This window comes from Neoarius graeffei, chromosome 23, assembly GCF_027579695.1.
Source record: "Neoarius graeffei isolate fNeoGra1 chromosome 23, fNeoGra1.pri, whole genome shotgun sequence".
NCBI lineage: Eukaryota > Metazoa > Chordata > Actinopteri > Siluriformes > Ariidae > Neoarius > Neoarius graeffei.
In genome coordinates, this window is record NC_083591.1 from 16,377,866 (window position 1) to 16,399,303 (window position 21,438).

General features: G+C 40.7%; 2 protein-coding genes and 1 long non-coding RNA gene across 5 annotated transcripts in view; 1 reads left to right on the forward strand and 2 right to left on the reverse strand.

The window, feature by feature from the left end:
• The window catches only part of LOC132871580 (uncharacterized), an 11,032-nt gene extending 5,509 nt beyond the window's left edge, over window positions 1-5,523 (forward strand). The window contains exons 4-5 of one of the 2 annotated variants that reach the window (XR_009651300.1): window positions 4,973-5,210; window positions 5,301-5,523. This is a non-coding gene — a long non-coding RNA (uncharacterized LOC132871580). Of the gene's footprint in view, window positions 1-4,972 lie in introns of both variants that reach the window. The other variant, XR_009651299.1, reaches the window with a different exon arrangement.
• A 3,651-nt stretch (window positions 5,524-9,174) lies between these two features.
• Window positions 9,175-10,159, reverse strand: LOC132871579 (ADP-ribosylation factor-like protein 14). The gene has a single exon (XM_060905852.1). The coding sequence runs from the start codon at window positions 9,778-9,780 to the stop codon at window positions 9,175-9,177; it is 606 nt and encodes a 201-aa protein (XP_060761835.1). The 5' UTR covers window positions 9,781-10,159.
• Window positions 10,160-15,564: 5,405 nt separating this feature from the next.
• ppm1lb (protein phosphatase, Mg2+/Mn2+ dependent, 1Lb) overlaps window positions 15,565-21,438 on the reverse strand; it is a 208,111-nt gene continuing 202,237 nt past the window's right edge. The window contains exons 4-6 of one of the 2 annotated variants that reach the window (XM_060905850.1): window positions 18,939-19,243; window positions 17,505-17,538; window positions 15,565-16,102 (exon numbers count right to left, since the gene is read on the reverse strand). In XM_060905850.1, coding sequence (XP_060761833.1) covers window positions 15,978-16,102; window positions 17,505-17,538; window positions 18,939-19,243 — 464 coding nt within the window. In that variant the 3' untranslated portion in view covers window positions 15,565-15,977. Of the gene's footprint in view, window positions 19,244-21,438 lie in introns of both variants that reach the window. The other variant, XM_060905851.1, reaches the window with a different exon arrangement.

Below are 21,438 nucleotides of genomic sequence, written 5' to 3' on the forward strand. Positions count from 1 at the left end.
GCGCAGAGGCACTGCTTCCGGGTATCGTGTTGCATAGTCCACCAGAACTAATATAAAGCGGTACCCTCGTGCTGACCGATCTAATGGCCCGGCGAGATCCATCCCAATTCTCTCGAACGGGGTCTCGATTAACGGAAGAGGGCGCAAAGGCGCTTTTGGAATGGCCGCTGGATTTACTAACTGGCATTCGCGGCACGCCGTACACCACCTACAAACATCGCCGCGAATCCCCGGCCAATAGAATCGGGCCATTATTCGGGCTAGTGTTTTATCCTGCCCTAAGTGTCCAGCCATGGGATTAAAGTGAGCCGCCTGGAATACCAATTCCCGGTGGCTCTTCGGAATTAACAGCTGTGTGACTCGCTCTTTAGTTTGAGTGTCCTGCGTCACTCGGTATAATCTATCCTTCATAACTGTGAAGTAGGGGAAGGACGGGGTGGCGTTCGGCTGGAGCGTTTGACCATCGATTACTCTCACTTGGTCAAACACATGCTGCAGAGTCTCGTCTCGCGATTGTTCTAATGGGAAATCTGCGAGGGATTCCCCAATAGAGAGAGGAGGAGCCGGCGGCTCCTCACTCTGACGCGGAGATGACGTAGACGGCTCTGCAACAGCTGCTCCTGCCAAAGCGACACCGGGACCTCCCCCTGTCAAGTAGCAGGACCCACTCTTTACTAGGCACGTCATTAAACCCTGAAATCCCGGCCAATCAGTCCCCAAAATTAAAGAGTGGGTAAGGCGAGGATTAACCGCCGCCTTCACTATAGATTTTTCCCCTCTGAAAAATATGTGAACCAACACCAAAGGGTAGCTGTGAACATCCCCGTGCACACACAACACCTTCACCCCCTGTGCTCCCCCAATGCCTCGTCTTGAACCAGGCTTTGGCGGATCGAGGTCTGATTGCAACCAGAATCCACCAACGCCTGATATGTAGCCCCTTGGACACTCACCGGTATGCGATACGCTCCGGCCCGATCGAGGGCAGTCTCTGGCGCGTCGGGGATCCGTACCACCGCGCCCACTTCCATTGCCGTGCATTGTTGTTGCAGGTGGCCCGGCTCCCCGCAGCGCCAGCAAACCAGCCCGGGCTTTCCCTCTGCACCGGTGCTCTGGGGCTCACTCACCTGAGGGGGGGGAGAGACAGACACAGAAGGGAGAAACGGGAGGGCACCACGGGTGCGGCGGGCCGGCTGGGGTGGGGCCGGCCCCCGTCTCCGCGGTGGGGGAATGGGGCGAGGACGGGACACAGAAGGAAGGGGAGAGAGAGAAGAGGAGAGAAGGGTTGACGTCGTCGGCTGTCCTGCCGCCGGAACAGCCGCCAAATGATCCTCCGTCAGCCCGACTGCCTGATCCAGTGACGCCGGGCGGTGGCACTGGACCCACTCCGCGGTTCCTGCTGGTAAGCGGGCGATGAACTGTTCCAGTACCACCTGGTCGACGATTCCCTCGGCGTCGCGATCGTTGGCCCTCAACCACCGCCAGCAGGCGTCCCGGAGCTGCTGGCCGAACGCGAACGGCCGGCCGACTTCCTCCAACCGCAGCGCGCGGAAGCGCTAGCGTTGTTGTTCCGGTGTGCGCCCCACGCACTGGAGGACGGCCCGGCGGAGGTCTGCGTAGGCCAGCTGGCGGTCGGCAGGGAGCTGTAGCGCGGCCAGCTGTGCCTCTCCCGTTAGCAGGGGGAGGAGGCGCGCCGCGCGCTGCTCCATCGGCCACCCCGAGGCTTCGGCGACCTGTTCAAACAACGTGAGGAACGCCTCGGGGTCGTCCTGCGGGCCCATCTTGGTGACAGTGAGGGGGGACGGGCCCGCGGCCGGAGCGCTGGTGGACCCCGCCGACGCGAGGAGATGCCGGAACGCCTCTCAATCTTCCTGCTGGGCCAGCACCAGGGCTTCGAAGCGCCGCTCTTGTTCCTTTCGGAGTGTGACGAGCACCTGGTGCTGGCTTTGCTGAGCCGTGGCGAGGGCGTGGACCAGGTCGGCGAACGGGGAGGATTCCATGGGGCTGCTTGGTTGGTGCTCCACTTTCTCCCGGGTTTCAGCACCACTGTAGTAAGTTCCCTATGTGTGGGTGGAGCACAGAGGACGGCAGGACAGAGATCAAGGTAATCAGAAGGCTTTATTGCTGTACTTTCCAGTCTGACAATTTCAAACGTAAATTCGAGACACACACACACACTCTGTCGTCTTGTCTCGGGAAGCTCCCCTCTGCTCTCCCTCTGCCTCCTTAAATAGGGTGCGGTCACTGGGAAGACACACAGGTTAATTGCCGTCAGGTGTAGTGATTCTGCCACTCACCTTCCCTGACTCCACCCTCCTGTCACAGACCGGTGCTTGACCATGCCCCCGCTGCTACAGTTTGCTTCCAGAGTTTGCTGGTATTTATTCGAATCCATGCTTCCCTCGACCAGTGAAATGTGCCCTGTGCCACTGGCTGCAACACAACCCCAAAACATGATCGATCCACACCCATGCTTCAGAGTTGGAGAGGTGTTCTTTTCCTGGAATTTGGCACCTTTTTTTCTCCAAACATACCTTTGCACATTGTAGCCAAAAAGTTATATTTTGATTTCATCAGTCCACAGGACTTGTTTCCCAAATGCATCAGGCTTGCTTAGATGTTCATTTGCAAACTTCAGACGCTGAATTTTGTGGCTAGGACGCAGGAACGGTTTTCTTCTGATGACTCTCTCATGAAGGTCATATTTGTTCAGGTGTCGCTGCATAGTAGAACAGTGCACCACCACTCCAGGGTCTGCTAAATCTTTCTGAAGGTCTTTTGCAGTCAAACGGGTTTTTATTTGCCTTTTTAGCAATCGTACGAGCAGTTCTTTCAGAAAGTTTTCTTCATAGTTTTCTTCTCAGGGTGGCTCCATGGCACAGCGGATAGCGCATTGGACTTCTAGTCAAACACTGGAGGAGTGATTCAAAGGTTGTGGGTTTGAGTCCCACCGGAGTTGAAATTTGTGGGCGGCACGGTGGTGTAGTGGTTAGCACGATTGCCTCACAGCAAGAAGGTTCTGAACCCCGTGTCTGTGTGGGTTTCCTCCAGGTGCTCCGGTTTTCCCCACAGTCTAAAGACATGCGATTAGGTTAATATGGGATGCCCCTTGAGCGAGGCACTTAACTCCCAACTGCTCCCTGGGTGCTGTTAGCATGGCTGCCCACTGCTCTGGGTATGTGTGTGTGCTCATTGCTCATGTGTGTGTTCACTGCTTCAGATGGGTTAAATGCAGAGAGGAAATTTCACAAGTGTGTGATGAATAAAGTTGTGTTTTCTTTTTCTTCATCTTCCAGACCTCACCTTGATCTCCACTGTTTCTGTTAACTGCCATTTCTTAATAACATTACGATCTGAGGAAACAGCTACCTGAAAACACTTTGCTATGTTCTTGTAGCCTTCTCCTGCTTTGTGAGCATCAGTTATTTTATTATTCAGAATGCGAGGGAGTTGCTTAGAGGAGCCCATGGCTGTTGATTTTAGGGGCAAATTTGAGGAGTCAGGGAATTTATACAGCTTTGAAATCTGCATCATCTGACCTTTCCTAAAGAAGAATTTGAACAAGCCACAGCTCAGTAAGCTAATTAAGGTCTGGAACCTTGGTAAAAGTTACCTGAGAACTTAATTGTATTGGGGTGCCCAAACTTTCGCATGGTGTTCCTTTTCTTTTTTCACTCTCCAATTGTACAAAACAAAAATAATACACAAATCTTGCATAAAATGCTGAAAAGAAATGTCTCGTCTTTACCTTTATGCCTTTTGGTGATCAGTTCATTTTCTGCTCACTTAACTATTCACAGTAACAGACATTTTCAGCAAGGGTGCCCAAACTTTTGCAGGCCACTGTATCTATCTATCTCAAGAAATTATAACCATTAGAATTTTGTGTATTTATGAAGCATAGAAAGCATAAAAAATCAAAGTACATACATGAGCTCACAAAAAGATCTATCTATCTATTGTAATATGGGAGTCTGTAATTTTCTAGGAAATAAACCAAAAAAATTTTATATAAAATATATAAATATAAACATATTGCAGGATTTATATGCATAAAATGTCTATCTATTTGTCTCTGTCACTTTTTTTTTACAGACAACTCATTGTATTTTCACATGAAAATAATCATATGATGGTTTTTAGACACCTCACAAGGTATAATGAGATCATATGTGATTATTCACATCACATGCAATTCCATGGGATAAAATGTTGAAATACAACTTCACATGTTATCTGACCATACAGTATTCACATGATGTCACATCATCACATGATAATCATGTTCATGGTTACTGTATTTAAATAAAATCTAATTGTCTGAGGGCGTGAAGATTACGGGGATCCAATGTCAGTTTTCAGCCTTGTCACTTGCTTACAGAGATTTCTCCAGATTCTCTGAATCTTTCCATGATGTTATGTACCATAGATGATGCCATCCCCAAACTCTTTGCAGATTTACACTGAGGAACGTTATTCTTAAATTGTTGCACTATTTGCCTCTCATAGAGCGATGAATCCCTCCCCATCTTTACTTCTGAGAGACTCCGCCTCTCTGGGATGCTCTTTTTATATCCAATCATGTTACTGACTTGTTGCCAATTAACCAAATTATTATATATATTTTTTTAGCATTCTACAACTTTTTCAGTCTTTTGTTGCCCCGTCCCAACTTTTTTGAAACATGTTGCAGGCACTAAATTCAAAATGAGAATATATCTTTTAAAAAGCAATAAGATTTCTCAGTTTCAACATTATACATGATGATGATACTAAATGATGATACTATAATATTAAATGATGTCAGAACATTAATCCAAAATAGATGAAAAAAGGTGTTTTTAATGATTTTTGAGCAATTGTTTTAACCAGAGGGCTCACCTAGTGGTTCTCGTATCTCCTTCAAATCAAACATTGTTTATTATTAACAAAGAATACCATTTTTAATAATACTGCACTTGTACTTTTTCAGGTTTGCAGCATCAGTTTCAAGGTGAAGTGTAAATAAATACTGCTGCATGCTCTCCATACAGAGGGCTGAGATCTTTATGGTGTAACGCATCTGTTTGCTGAATAAAGAATTGACTCCCTCCACAGCACTGTTCATCATACTCTTCATTTATAAAAGAAGATTTTACTCACCAGAGTTTAACAGTGATTATATATATATGATGTAAGCAGTAAAACATAATGAACATGCCGTTAATGTGGTAAGTTCAATGCCCAATGTTACCGCCCCAGAGCTTACTATTTTCCAATAACAGCATGACTTAAAATGTTTCATGTTGCATTCCATTTAGGTTGTATTCCCACCTTTTTACCTGATGTGCCCAGGATAAAGAGGTTACTGAAGGTAAATGAACAGTTATATGTAGAGTACTCGTCAAAAATTTGCACACACTTACTCATTCATAGATTTTGCTGTATTTTGACTATTTTCTACTTTGTAGAACAATATTGAAGATATCAAAACTATGAAATAACATATGGAACAGATATGGAAATATTATATGGACATGACCATTTTACTGGGAAATACACCACTCATATTTTTCATAAGAGTTACATCCGGGACATGGAAAACCAAAACCGTGATATAAATCTCTATATGTCACTTGTGAGGAAATCAATGAATTGTTTTGATAAATTTGGGTACATTTTGTTTGTGAATGTATCTGTATAATAAAAAGAAAATCACACATTGAGTTGAAGATGTGAAGTTTATCTTCTCGTGTTGAAAAACTCACATTTTTCATCTGGAATACATTGCGGATCTGAGTGACATATTTTTAAATAATATTGGCTGGCTTTGAGTGGTACAAAATGAAACTGAATGGAATATATCTGATGTACCACAAAAAAGCCAGCCAATATTATTATTATTATTATTATTATACATACACACTGTCTTCATATCAGCATGTTCGAAGGCCAATGATAACTTACTCGCAAGTTGGCGCTGTTAGTGTAGCAGTGAAGTCACGTTCCAGCCTGTGTAGTGTGCATCAGTAGCACAGGCTAACGACCGAAAAACTAAGATTTCTGTCCCAAGACTCTTCTTCCATGCATGCTCGCCACAGAATTTTTCACTTAGACTTAGTGCATATCATGGGTAAATTCAGGAGCAAGATCAATGTAATTCTCCTATTTTATATTAAACTTTTTGGTCAAACATCTGTCACATTTTGCATTTTGTGCAATTTTTTTTTACCTTGCACAATACCAGAAAAATTCAGTTGAAATCAAGCCATTTGAGGCGAATTGGTCCGCCTCTGAAAAAACTTGGCATTTGGATTTCCCGGCAAACGTTGATTTTCGTGACGTCACGTGCGGGACGCCTCCTTCTGAATCCTACGTCAGCGCTGGTTTGTTTATGAGAAAACGACCTGGTGGTTTTCTGCAAATTTCTTCAACGTTATCATGTAATTATTAAAATGGTTAACAGATGTATCATAGGAGGGTGTAGCAACACCAATCTTGATGGGATTAGTACTCATTGTTTTCCAAAAGACCGGACAATGAGAGAGAAATGGGAGCGCTTCGTGCAAGGCACCCGGAAAAATTGGCTACATGCTACAGACTACAGCATTACTTGCGGTGCTCACTTCACAAGGCCCGACGACTTTGAGAACTATTTGCAGTGGGAAATGGGCTTCGCGAGGCAACTTGATCTGAAAAAAGACGCAGTTCCAGCTGTCAGAATGTCCAAAGCAACACCGTCTCCATCTGTGTCAGCGTCACCAAAGGAGCCAGCCGTGTTCGTCTCCCCTGACAGAGGGTGAAGTGCCGCATCCACTGAGGCCCTTGAAGCCGAGGACCAAGCAGAGCCGAGAAAAAGACCAAGAAAATCGGCAATTCACAAGTTGACTGTTGCCAGGGTAAGAAATAATTCTGACATCTCATTATATTCTTCATCCAAAGGTGAAGTAACATTGCGCTCAGGCGGCAATTCCATATTTCAATGCAAAATCGCTAGCTGCTAAACTTGGTCTACACAGGCTGTGCACTGAAACCGTGCAAGCTCTCGCAGCCTGCTGGCAGATCTGCAGGTGACGTCACGAACCTGGCTCCAGACTCCCTTGGGATTTTTCCAGACGCGTTTTGTTATTTTATTTTTTCTGCTGTAGACAGATGGCCTTGTGCAAAATTACCCTTCTGGATGAGTGTGTAAATGGACATACTTTCATATTAAAAAAAAATGAAATTGGTCCAGGATATGCACTTTTAAGTATTCATTTCCGTGTGTAATTTACTTAGTTACTTTTAAAATTAACATCGACAGCTACGCACAACGGAACGAGCTGGCAGCCAAAATTCTCTCAAAATCTTCCGCGTTTAATGAAGCAAACCTCGCGGCCATGTTTGTTTACAAACTGTCACAGTCACTCATTAGAGCAGATGAGTTTTCCAGTTTTTGAGTTTTCCAGTTTTTCACTTTTCCAGTTTTTCGATGTCCGTTGGTATGTTTTTCTCTTGTAAATATGCGTGAAGAATATCTAATGAAGTTTTGGTAGCCTTTCGAATGTTCAGCACATCTTCAGTTTCAGGTTTTATTTTATTTATTTAGTGATTATAGCATAGCTAATCCTAGCAGTAGCACTGGATTAGCTTCATCTTCTCTCTTTCCCGGCGGAAAAAGAAATGATTCTGCGCATGTGCAGAAGAAAAGTTTTTTCATTGACTCTTCGCGTAAGCTCTGACGTGTGACATCGTGTTGTCTTGACAATGTGCAACATTGTCACAATGTTGCATGCTCATTCTCCATTGGCTAGAGTGGCGTAATACATGGAGGATAAGTAATATGCTAACAATATTGCATGCTATCAGTAAGCCCACTTGAAGGGAATAGAATACGTGTTTTCATTCCATGGAAAAAGTGGACCGTATGTATAATAATTCCCGATATTTCATTCCAATGACGTCACTCCCAGTGTTTTCCTGCTGACTAGACACGTTGTCAAAATGGTTCAAAATTCTTTTGATTAACTTTCAGGGTTTTTTTTTTTTTTTGTGGATGTGTCCATATAATATAAAGAACATTACACGGTTGTGCAAAGATATTAAGTTTATCTTCTCGTGTTGAAAATATTTTCACTTGTTCACTTTGTTCACTCTGTAAATATGTGAACGAAGATATGAAGTTTGTCTTCGAGCAGTGAACATAAGTTCACCGCTCAAGGACAAACTTCATATCTTTGTGCAACCATGTAATATTCCCTGTTTGTGATTAAAAAAGTGTTAAAAAACAAAATATATTTCATATTTTCAATTCTTCAAAGTAGTCAGCGTTTACCTTGATGATGCTTTGTACACTACTGGCATTATCTTAACCAGCTTCATGAGGTAGTCACCTGGAATGCTTTTCAGTTAACAGGTGTGCCTCGTCAAAAGTTAATTAGTGGATGAGTTTCTTGCCTTCTTAATATGTTTCAGATCAAACAGTAAATAGTAAATAATAAACATACAGTAAATAGCCCTATTGCACAACTGTACTAATCCATATTATGTCAAGAACCGCTCAACTAAGTAAAGAGAAACAATATCCGTCGTTACTTTAAAAAAAGAAAAAACATTTATTTCGAAGGTGTGTCCAAACTTTGGACTGTTACTGAATAACCGGATCATCGTACAGACTGGGAGCTCAAATCACAAAGGCATCTCTCTTGGTTTTGGCTTTGAAACTGACCTCAATTAAAAACTCTGTTAATATTTTTATTGGTTAACTTTTATTAAATATATTTAGTATCTAGCATACTTATATACATATTTATTGCTCAAATTAATTTACAAAACAAACAAAATAGGGACTGGATACAAAAAAATCATTACTAAACAAAGATAATGGTGTTTAGAAATATAAAAAGAAATAAGGAAATAAAAAAAGATTTAAATAAATTTCAAGTATTAAATCAAACTTTGTCAAGCAGAAGAGAATAAAGAAATCAAATAAAACAAGTAACAAGTAAATTTACAGATAAGAATGTAGAAGCATAATTTTGGAAATTCACATTAGTTTCGAAAAATAAAGTGCAGGACACAGAAGCTGTTATTTCATACCACATTTACAGAGAGGTGGCAAATTCAAGGAGAAAATTGTGGCTCTGTTATCCTGTGGAGGCATTTTCCTGGCATGTCACTGTAACTGTATTCCACTGATTTTAGCAGTGGTTCAATTTACCAGTAATCCTGCTGTGTCATCACTTTAAATGATTTCTTTCCTCTCTGTAAACATTCCTCTCTTCCTCCTACAGCAGTCTTAAGAAAGTGGGCCATCATTCGGAAGCACTCGTCCAAACCGGCACCAGTCTTGGCTGAACATGGCTGAAGAAACCAGCGTCTGTCTCCACAAATCTCCATCAAGTTCAAGCTCTCTGTAATATCTCCAGTGCTTGCGGCTCCTGGCAAGTCTTGCTTGTTGGCTAGGACAATCAGCGGAAGGCCTTTCAAACTCTTATTTCCCAGGATCTTCTCCAGTTCTTGTTTTGCCTCGATCATCCGCGTCTTGTCCTTGCTGTCCACCACAAACACCAGGCCAGCTGTGTCCTCATAGTAGTGCTCCCAGTAAGCCCTCATCTGATGCTGGCCCCCGACATCCCATACTGTTAGCACAAAGCCCTTCTCATTGGTTTCCAGCATCTCTACATTGAAGCCCACAGTAGGAACAGTCACCACAGCCTCATTGTATTTCAGCTTGTACAGCAGGGTGGACTTTCCAGATCCATCAAGGCCAAGCATTAGAACCCGAGCTTCTGAGGGAAATTTGGAGCCATGCAATCCCATTGTGTTTCAAGCTACTGAACAATCTAATGTTCAAGCACGTAGCTTATAGATTTTGCAATACTGTAGACAAGGTCCTGGTTGCTTAATATTGTACTTCCGTTGTCTCTATAGATCCTTATAGTTGCACTAGAAGAAAGTGGAATGTGTGTCATCCAAACCTTCACCAGTCCTCGCTTCAGCCGTCTCTTCTGAATGGATGTGTGCTCGTTATGTCTTCTTATAAAGCACAGATAATCCGTAATCATATGAATAAGGAAAGGGGTCAAATCCCAGGAGATCTCTGTTTTCATTCACACTGAGATTCCCTCGCTGTGACCATAGTTCAAATAAACTGCTGTCCCCTTCCCGACAGTGACACTGTCACTCTGAGGCAACATGTGACTCATATTTCAGCAAGCACTTGAGGAACTCATGGAACTCCCATTACAGCCAGAATGTGCTTCTGTTCCTGTTGGCATGAAACTCTGTTCTAAACAAGTACTAATACTGGGGTGACGAAGTCATCTGAGCACAAGCTGATATCATAGATACTTTTAGGAACTGATTTTGGAGTATGACACTTCATATTTCATGCAAGCTATTTAAAGCAACATTCCTGAATATTAAGTACAAGTATAAATATATACACTCACTAAACACTTTATTAGCAACACTATACTCATACTGGGTAGGGCCTCCCTTTGTTCTCAAAACTCCCTTTGACTCAGTTCTTCATGACATGGACTCCACATGATGTTTGGAAACATTCCTTTGAGATTCTGCTCCATGATGACATAATTGACTGTTGCAGATTTTTCAGGTGCACTTACTCAAATACAGGTACATACTCCTCCAAATCTCCCGTTCTACCACATCCCAAAGGTGTTCTACTGGATTCAGAGCCAGTGACTGGGAAGGACACTGAAGAACATCAAACTCATTATGTTCATGAAACCAGTTTGAGATGACTTGCTTTGTGACATACCATAATAGTGCATTATCATGCTGGAAGTAACCATTAGAAGATGGTAAATTGTGGCCATGAAGGGATGCACATAGTCAGCAACTCAAATAGGCTGTAGCATTCAAGCAATGATTGATGGGTATTAACGGGCCTAAAGTGTGCCAAAAAAACATTCCCCACACCATTACACCACTTCCACCAGCTTGGACTGTTGACACAAGGCAGATTGGGTCCATGGATTCATGCTGTTGGTGCTGAATTCTGACTCTACCATCTGTGTGCCTCAGCAGAAATTGACATTCATCAGACCAGGCTACATTTTTCCAATCTTCAACTGTCCAGTTTTGGTGACCCTGTGCCCACTGAAGCCTCTTCTACTGTTGTAGCCCATCCGCCTCAACATTTGACATGCTGTGCATTCTGAGAGGGCGGCACGGTGGTGTAGTGGTTAGCACTGTTGCCTCACAGCAAGAAAGTTCTGGGTTCAAGCCCAGTGGCCGAGGGGGGCCTTTCTGTGTGGAGTTTGCATGTTCTCCCCATGCCTGTGTGGGTTTCCTTTGGTTTCCCTCACAGTTCAAAGACATGCAGGTTAGGCTAATTGGTGGCTCTAAATTGACCATAGGTGTGAATGGTTGTTTGTCTCTATGTGTCAGCCCTGTGATGATTTGGTGACTTATCCAGGGTGTACCCTGCCTCTTGCCCATCGTCAGCTGGGATAGGCTCCAGCTTGTCCATGACCCTGCACAGGATAAGCAATTACAGATGATGGATGGATACTTTTCTGCTCACCACCATTGTACAGAGCGTTTCTCTGAGTTACTGTAGCCTTTCTGCCAGTTTGAACCAGTTTGACCATTCTGCATTGACCTCTCTCAGATTGCCACTCACTGGATGCTTTTCTTTATTGCACTATTTTGAGTAAACTCTAGAGATTGTTATGCCAGCCCATCTGGTACCAACAGTCATGCCAGTGAGATCACTTTTCCCCCATTCTGATGGTTGAGATGAACATTACCCTAAGTTCTTGGCTTGTATTTTCATGACTTTATACATTGCACTGCTGCCACACAATTGGCTGATTAGATAACTGCATTAACTCACAGCTACAGGTGTTCCTAACAAAGTGCTCCATGAGTATGAATATGACTAGTCAGTCTCACAAAATGGATACTCAAATAGTTTGCAAGAACATTTACATAAGAAATGTGGTATTCTTGAAAACCTGGTCAGTTGTGAAAAATGTCCATCCTCGACAAGACTTTGAGTTTGTGTAAATTTATGCATCACTCACTCAGTCGACGATTTTTTGCAATTTTATATACAAATGACATTTTGAAGGGTTTCCCCCATTTTCTAGCCAAGTCGGTCTTAACTAATTCCTCACCCATGATCATATGACAACTACTAACCAGGGAGGGTAGAGGCTAACACGTTTCCTCTGAGACATGTGAAACAGCCAACTGCATCTTTTTGAACTGTTGCATCACAGTGCAGCATAATAATGCACTTGAGGAAAGTGCTCTTCCACATACATAAGCTTACAACATCCAAAATTGACTAATGTTACTGTGATGTATAGAGTAATGGACAGACAGTAATTCCATCCCTCCCACCCAAGCAGCACAGGCCATTTGGACTCTCAGCCATGCCTGGGGAAGCCATGGCCTAATGGTTTGAGCAGCAGCTTTGGGATCAAAAGGTTGCCAGTTTGAATCCCTGGACCAGCAGGAATGGCTGAAGTGCCCTTGAGCAAGACACCTAACCCCAGGCTGCTCTGGGTATGTTGTACGTTGCTCTGAATAAAAGCATCTGCTAAATGCCTGTAACATAAATGGCTGAAGGAATCTTCAGCACACAAACTTGAGACCTCCAGACTATAGAGGTCAAATTATGTTGTACTTCAAAATCATTTATTTCATCTCATCTCATCATCTCGAGCCGCTTTATCCTTCTACAGGGTTGCAGGCAAGCTGGAGCCTATCCCAGCTGACTACGGGCGAAAGGTGGGGTACACCCTGGACAAGCCGCCAGGTCATCACAGGGCTGACACATACAGTGGTGCTTGAAAGTTTGTGAACCCTTTAGAATTTTCGATATTTCTGCATAAATATGACCTAAAACATCAGATTTTCACACAAGTCCTAAAAGTAGATAAAGAGAACCTAGTTAAACAAATGAGACACAAATATTATACTTGGTCATTTATTTATTGAGGAAAATGATCCAATATTACATATCTGTGAGTGGCAAAAGTATGTGAACCTCTAGGATTAGCAGTTAATTTGAAGGTGAAATTAGAGTCAGGTGTTTTCAATCAATGAGATGACAATCAGGTGTGAGTGGGCACCCTGTTTTATTTAAAGAGCAGGGATCTATCAAAGTCTGATCTTCACAACATATGTTTGTGGAAGTGTATCATGGCACGAACAAAGGAGATTTCTGAGGACCTCAGAAAAAGCATTGTTGATGCTCATCAGGCTGGAAAAGGTTACAAAACCATCTCTAAAGAGTTTGGACTCCACCAATCCAGAGTCAGACAAATTGTTTACAAATGGAGGAAATTCAAGACCACTGTTACCCTCCCCAGGAGTGGTCGACCAACAAAGATCACTCCAAGAGCAAGACGTGTAATAGTCGACGAGGTCACAATGGACCCCAGGGTAACTTCTAAGCAACTGAAGGCCTCTCTCACATTGGCTAATGTTCATGAGTCCACCATCAGGAGAACACTGAACAACAATGGTGTGCATGGCAGGGTTGCAAGGAGAAAGCCACTGCTCTCCAAAAAGAACATTGCTGCTCGTCTGCAGTTTGCTAAAGATCACGTGGACAAGCCAGAAGGCTATTGGAAAAATGTTTTGTGGACGGAAGAGACCAAATAGAACTTTTTGGCTTAAATGAGCAGTGTTATGTTTGGAGAAAGGAAAACACTGCATTCCAGCATAAGAACCTTATCCCATCTGTGAAACATGGTGGTGGTAGTATCATGATTTGGGCCTGTTTTGCTGCATCTGGGTAAGGACGACTTGCCATCATTGAGGGAACAATGAATTCTGAATTATACCAGCGAATTCTAAAGGAAAATGTCAGGATATCTGTCCACTAACTGAATCTCAAGAGAAGGTGGGTCATGCAGCAAGACAACGACCCTAAGCACACAAGTCGTTCTACCAAAGAATGGTTAAAGAAGAATAAAGTTGATGTTTTGGAATGGCCAAGTCAATGTCTTGACCTTAATCCAATCGAAATGTTGTGGAAGGACCTGAAGTGAGCAGTTCATGTGAGGAAACCCACCAACATCCCAGAGTTGAAGCTTTTCTGTATGGAGGAATGGGCTAAAATTCCTCCAAGCCGGTGTGCAGGACTGATCAACAGTTACCGGAAACGTTTAGTTGCAGTTATTGCTGCACAAGGGGGTCACACCAGATACTGAAAGCAAAGGTTCACATACTTTTGCCACTCACAGATATGTAATATTGGATCATTTTCCTCAATATATAAATGAGCAAGTATAAAATTTTTGTCTCATTTTTTTAACTGGGCTCTCTTTATCTACTTTTAGGACTTGTGTGAAAATCTGATGATGTTTTAGGTCATATTTATGCAGAAATATAGAAAATTCTAAAGGGTTCACAAACTTTCAAGCACCACTGTAGACACAGACAACCATTCACACCTACGGTCAATTTAGAGTCACCAGTTAACCTAACCTGCATGTCTTTGGACTGTGGGGGAAACCGGAGCACCCGGAGGAAACCCACGCGGACACTGGGAGAACATGCAAACTCCGCACAGAAAGGCCCTCGCCGGCCACGGGGCTCAAACCCGGACCTTCTTGTTGTGAGGCGACAGCGCTAACCACTATACCACCATGGCGCCCCCTCATTTATTTCAATTTAAAGGAATTTAATGAAAATTCTGTGAAGCTTGTCCTTTCATATTAATGACTTGAATAAAAAAAAAATTCCATATATTAAGACAAATAAGATCATGACAAAAGTAATGGCACCCTATAAAAATAAGAAGCCTTAGGGTGTTTATGGTAGCTGATGTTCCACAGTGGCTGAGCTGCATTACTGGAAAATTTAGTGCATAACATTTTTTTCAGCTTTCTGTAAGATTTGCCTTTTATGAAGTTTTTTGGAGGTCACTAAATGGAAATCAGGTGTGCTATAAGCTACTTTCTGGGTGATTGACATTTATCAACATACACACATGAGTGCAAAGTAAATCAGCATTACCAAAACGTTTGAAAGTAAGTTTTAGTTTGGTTTGGCCCATAAAATATTCACACGCATTTCTTAAAAAAAAAAAAAAACACCTGATCAATAAGGCCCAGTCTGATAAACTACTTAATTGCAATACAAGTTCATTTAGTCATCTGAATGAACAAGAAACTTTGTAGATTTAATCTGAATTTTCTTTCTGGTTGATTCAGATACACGCATCTATTAGTGTTAGAAACATGCTACATGATGTCAAAATATGTAATTTTTGGAAAGTTTCAAAATACTTTGACCTCGAAAATATGAAATTTCGACATTAGAAATGTTATGCAGTACATCCCGAGCAAGTTCTTTTTTGCTCTGCTTGGATCACATCTACATTCATATACTATAATAAATTCAATTCATTTTCATTTTTTTCTTCATTTGCATATTATTTTTAACAGTAGACATTGTCACAAGCAGCTTTTCAATAAACCAGATGTAGATTTAGATCCTGAAAGGTAACAGTGGCTCTGAAATGAAGAAGAAACCTTGAGAGCCTTTCTATTCGAGGCAACGCCAGATAGTGTAATTATAAATCATTACAAAAAACCCACTTAACACATGGACACATTTTGACTTTCGTTCTTGCACTTTTTATTGTTACATTTTCATAGTTTCATTTTCCCTTTAATTCAGACATTTTTTTTAAAACAGATTCTTGAAATCAACAACAAAACATTTTACAACTATACTGTATTCTGCAGAAATACACAACCGAAAAAACCCCCAACAAATGAAAAATAAAACACACAAAAAGCTATTAGCTATTAAATCTCATAAAATCTTAAACCAGAATTTGATGCATTTCCTTATATATTGGAATTATGGTTAATAATATTCAATATGTACATTTCACTTTATTAGTCTGTCTCAAGGAGACTTCAATATGTAAAATATTGTATTTACATTTGATGTGCATGGCATCCTCAACACTTGATGAAATTTGGGTGAAGCAAAGGAAATGACAAAACAATACAATGAAGTCAAAATAAGGCAACCAGAATGTGTTTTGTTTGATGGCTTCTGGATACAAATGTTATGCAAGTTATTGGAGAAATTTCATTTCCACACTTGCTTTGACTTGTGTTACAGCTGCAGTTATTCGGATCTGGATTCAGGAAACAGAATCAAGGGACTAAAATGAACCAAAGAAGCATCATCTCTAGAACAGAATATATTAGTATGTTTTATCAACCAGTTTTATGCTATTATTTTATTTATTAATTCAGCACTTTGGGCCAAAGCACAAGATGCGACAGAGAAAGAATGAAACAAATTTACCAAAGCAAGCAATGTCTGTTGTTAAAATGTATAGCGCACACACCTTATTAAAAAAAAACAACAACCCCCAGACAGGGGCTATGATTCCGTTACCACCTCCAAAGTTGATGATTTTCCAATAAAACATGTCACAAGAGTATTTAATTCCTTTCATAGCAATTTTCCATTGAAATAAAGACATTCCCTCCTGACTTTTCAATAAGACAAAACAAAACCACCTTGTCATGATGCTGACAGTGTTGCATTCTAGTCACTAAACCTCAAGTTCGAGTCCAGTCTCGAGTCCCCAGTGTTCAAGTCTGAGTCAAGTCCAAGTCATTAAAGAAAATTTTGAGTCAAGTCCGAGAACAAGAGTCCAACCGCATCATTTGACGGTGGCTGTTGCTGCCTTTATGTGAAACCATTTACAGCGCGCACGAGAGAGTCTGCTTGGCGCGTGTGCTGTCCGGAGCGCGCCTGAGAGTTTTATCTGATGCACGTGCCAAGGCACGCAGGTGTGACACTCTTGCACGAAATCAGTACAAAAATTAATACAGATATAAATATCTTATGCCAAATTATTATGGCATGTTACAAAAGTAAAGAAAAAATCCGAGTCCTCATCTCCAATTTACGGATCCGAATGCAGTTAATGTACGAGTCAGAGTCCAAGTCAAGTCACAAGTCTTTAAAATTAGGGCACGAGTCAGACTCGAGTTCGAGTCCTGGACTCAAGTACTACAAGCCTGGATAGCGAGAAACCCAAAAGAGCAAATCCTTCAGTCCTGACAACTTTCCCATGGTACAAACTAACACACTGTTAAAGCACTGACACTCAAGTCTCCTTCTATAAACATTAAGCAAACATCACCATATCAACGATCACGTTATTCTTTGTTAAATACCAAACCTCTTATAAGTGTTTATTATTAGCCTTCGATTACAGCAAACATCTACCATACAAGTCCTTGCGAATTAGCGGTTACTATGTAAAAATCAAAACAAGCACATTAATATAGACCTGTGAGTTGAATTACAGCCGGTGCGAATGTTATAGAAAATTAATCAACACCGCTTAAACAATTAGAATTGAGAACTCAACAGCGCTTTGGTGAAACAGAGACTAATGATCAGAACATGTGCATTCACTATCTATATATCTTTTACTAGATATATACAAATCACAATAATTTTGTGCGTTCCCTCAGTGTACACACTTTAAAACTAAACTTAATCAAGTGAAAACAAACCTTTGCTTGAAATCTGTATCTGGTTTTGTATGACCTTGAAAAGAAAGAATGGATAAAGTTATAACGGGGGAAAAAAAATTGCCATCGCAAACTTAAATGACGTTTTGGGAAGAACTTTGCACTATATAGTTATTCTGTTCGAGTTTCCAAATGGCATCAGATCAGCTGAGTTTTAGTTCAAACGAATAGAAATACGATTCGAATATGATCCACAAGGATATAAGGCAAAACACTACAGGTGAAATAAACAACAGATATAACACTTCTCTTTACCAGTTCTTGATATGACACTGCTGAATAATTTTTTTATTGGAACTTTTAATTATGTAAAGTACATCAATTTGCAAACTTAATAAAATCCAAAAATGGAGTCTTTTGACAAAATTAAAATGTTATTATTCCAATTTCAAATAAAAATTTTTTTTGACAGAAAAGCTTGTTCAAAAACCATCTTTGTATTGCTTAAATCAAGAATACAGTACCATGCAGTGCTAAAATGGCATTTTATATAATCTCAATAGAGAATTGAACATAAATCCAACAATAATCAAATATTTAAGACTTTCCTCTGTAATAAGCATCTAATTAAGGATAGTGATGAAAATCTAAAATGTTCATGAAGAGAAAATGGTTTTAAAAATACAACGTGGTTTATGAGCAGACAAACAGTGAATTAAATTTTTTTCTGCTGCAATTATTATTATTATTTTTTTTTTAACGACAGCTTACGAGAAGCTCTCTTATGAACACAAGTTATACACAAATCTAAAAACTGGCTGATGTGACCTGTTGTGTCTTGCCTTAAGAATAAATTTCTGCCATTAGAATAAATTCTACAGGAGGCTACGTGTCATTTAGTTTTCATCGAAAAAAGAAAATTTTATTTCATTAGATTTAATTCCTGAAACATCAAAATCATCCTGGCAATACTGATATAATTTAACTGCTTAATATCCCAGAGCTTGGACTTGCATTCTAAGGTACCTAATTTTATCATTCGGTACTTTCTGAATAGTACGCCTGAACATGAATAAATTAATATTAAGCTAAAATTTTCAGGAGGGAAGTGACATGGAGTCTGGTATTCCATTACACAAGATGTGGCTTCTTTTAAAAGTTCCTCTCCGTCAGTGGCTATTTGAAACAAACGATATTGGAAAATGACATAACGGGATGATACGAGTTTACTTTAATTGGACACTATTGTAATAAACAGTTCTTGCTCCAAAAATAGTCATGAAATGGTTTTCCTTTCGTATCAATCAAAAGTTTGGACACCCTTACTCATTCATAGTAATAGAAGTGTTTGCAAACATTTGACTGGTACTATAATGAGCCAATAATATATTCAAATAGACTGATAATTCTGAATATATTATTCGTCGTGGTTCACTGCTCGGCTGTTTTGGTGCCACTCTTTTTAAATTTAACTACCATGACTGTGATGTTGTCTGGGCAGCCACGGTAAAATGCCTGCAGCACGATGCTCTTGGCGCCGAAATGTGGCTCATCAAGGCGTTCGCGGATGAAATGCACAGCCTCCTCGTTATTGAAGGCGTCCCACAGGCCATCTGACGCCAGGATCATGAATTCGGGCTCCAGTTTGTCCAGGTCAAAGGTCACCACATCAGGTTCGGGGATGACAACGTTTAGCTTCTTGAGCGGGTAGTCGCCCAGAGATCGAGACATTGCCAGGATTCCTTGCACGCGCCACGAGCCGTTGAAGCTAATGAAGCCACCTGAGAGAGAGAAGGAAATGTTCAAGCCACTGATTTAACACTGGTTTAAAGGAAAACTCCACTATGAAAAGCATTATTTATATATATATATATATATATATATATATATATATATATATATATATATATATATATATATAAATAAACTGTTTTATTGTATCCACATTCACTGGATTTTGAGAAAACGGAGCATTTTTATTTTTTTGCAAATTCGATACATAAAAACTTTATACAGAATGTCCAACAAAATCATTTTCACTTAGAATGTAAACAAACTGGTGAAATGACAGTAGCAATTTGTGAAAAATGCTATAATAATAATAATAATAATTCCTGAAAAAAAAAGATACGTCCTTACCATCAAATACTTTCATTCCATATTTTGTTGCATTTTGTATTTTTGGCGTTTTGTTTTCGAGTACAGTTTTTATATTTCATCCTCTGTTGGTTCAGCAACATGCTCCACCATTTTGTTTTTCTCTGCTCACGGTATATGAACAGATAGCCTCGTAGTAGAGTAGCCAATCAATCAGAGCACACGATTGCTCATATCCAGTGAATATGAATAGAACACACACACACACAAGCTGTAAAATTAAAAACACTGAAAGTTCAAGTGATTGACTTCTCGTTACAGTGGCACCTGTCAAGAGGTGGGATATATTAGGCAGCAAGAGAACAGTCCGTTCTTGAAGTTGATGTGTTGGAAGCAGGAAAAATTGGCAAGCGTAAAGATATGAGTGACTTTGACAAGGGCCAAATTGTGGTGGCTAGATGACTGGGTCTGAGCATCGAACAAAATGGCACATCTTTTAGGGTGTTCATGGGTGGCTTGCCCATTTTTCCTGCTTCCAACACATTAACTTCAAGAACTGATTGTTCTCTTGCTGCCTAATATATCCCACCCTTTGACAGGTGCCACTGTAACAAGATAATCAATGTTATTAACTTAACCTCTCAGTGGTCATAATGTTATGGCCGATCAGTGTATGTTTAGTGCAGTCTTGGTGTGTTTAGCAATTCTGCTTCTAATTTGTTGGTGGTTGTTATTTATGCTTTTCCTGTGAGAATTTAGTAGTTGTGTGCCACTGTGATGTCACGTCACAGGGAGACACCGCTAGAGCAGTTACCATGGCATTTAATAAGACAAGAAAAATTGTCACCTTATCTTAAAACAACAACAAAACATATATTATGAGCGTTAAAAAGCAGAAAGTGCATGCATCCAGGCCAAATGTATAAGAAAGCATAATCTATTGTAACTTCTATGAGTCATAGATATGCAAGGATCGTAAAAAGTCACAATGGTAAAAGGAGTATTAAAGGAACGTTGTCTGATGAGCTGTAAATACAGTAATTAACACATTTACTGATGCACTAATTCAACCCAGTCTATCGGATAAACATGTTGGTGGATCATCATCATACTCCTTTTATATGCTGCTAAGGTTTCATCAAACAGGTTTCCTGAATATCAGGACAACCAGTCGTCCAATATCAACTTCACCTTCATCCAGATTTGTAAGACGGCTTTCCAAATAGCACTGAAGTTATTCTGAATGGTGACTCCACTTGATACTTGCTATTAAAAGTAGACTATAATATTAATATACAGTTAGGTCCATATATATTTGGACACTGACACAAATTTTTTTTACCTGTTTACTGAAACATATTCAAGTTATAGTTATATAATGGACATGGACATAAAGTCCAGACTTTCAGCTTTCATTTGAGGGTATCCACATTAAAATTGGATGAAGGGTTTAGGAGTTTCAGCTCTTTAACATGTGCTACTCTGTTTTTAAAGGGACCAAAAGTAATTGGACAATTGACTCAAAGGCTATTTCATGGGCAGGTGTGGGAAATTCCTTCATGTCATTTTCAATTAAGCAGATAAAAGGCCTGGAGTTGATTTGAGGTGTGGTGCTTGCATTTGGAAGATTTTGCTGTGAAGAAAACATGCAGTCAAAGGAGCTCTCCATGCAGGTGAAACAAGCCATCCTTAAGCTGCGAAAACAGAAAAAACTCATCTGAGAAATTGCTACAATATTAGGAGTGGCAAAATCTACAGTTTGGTACATCCTGAGAAAGAAAGAAAGCACTGGTGAACTCATCAATGCAAAAAGACCTGGACGCCCACAGAAGTCAACAGTGGTGGATGATCGCAGAATAATTTCCATGGTGAAGAGAAA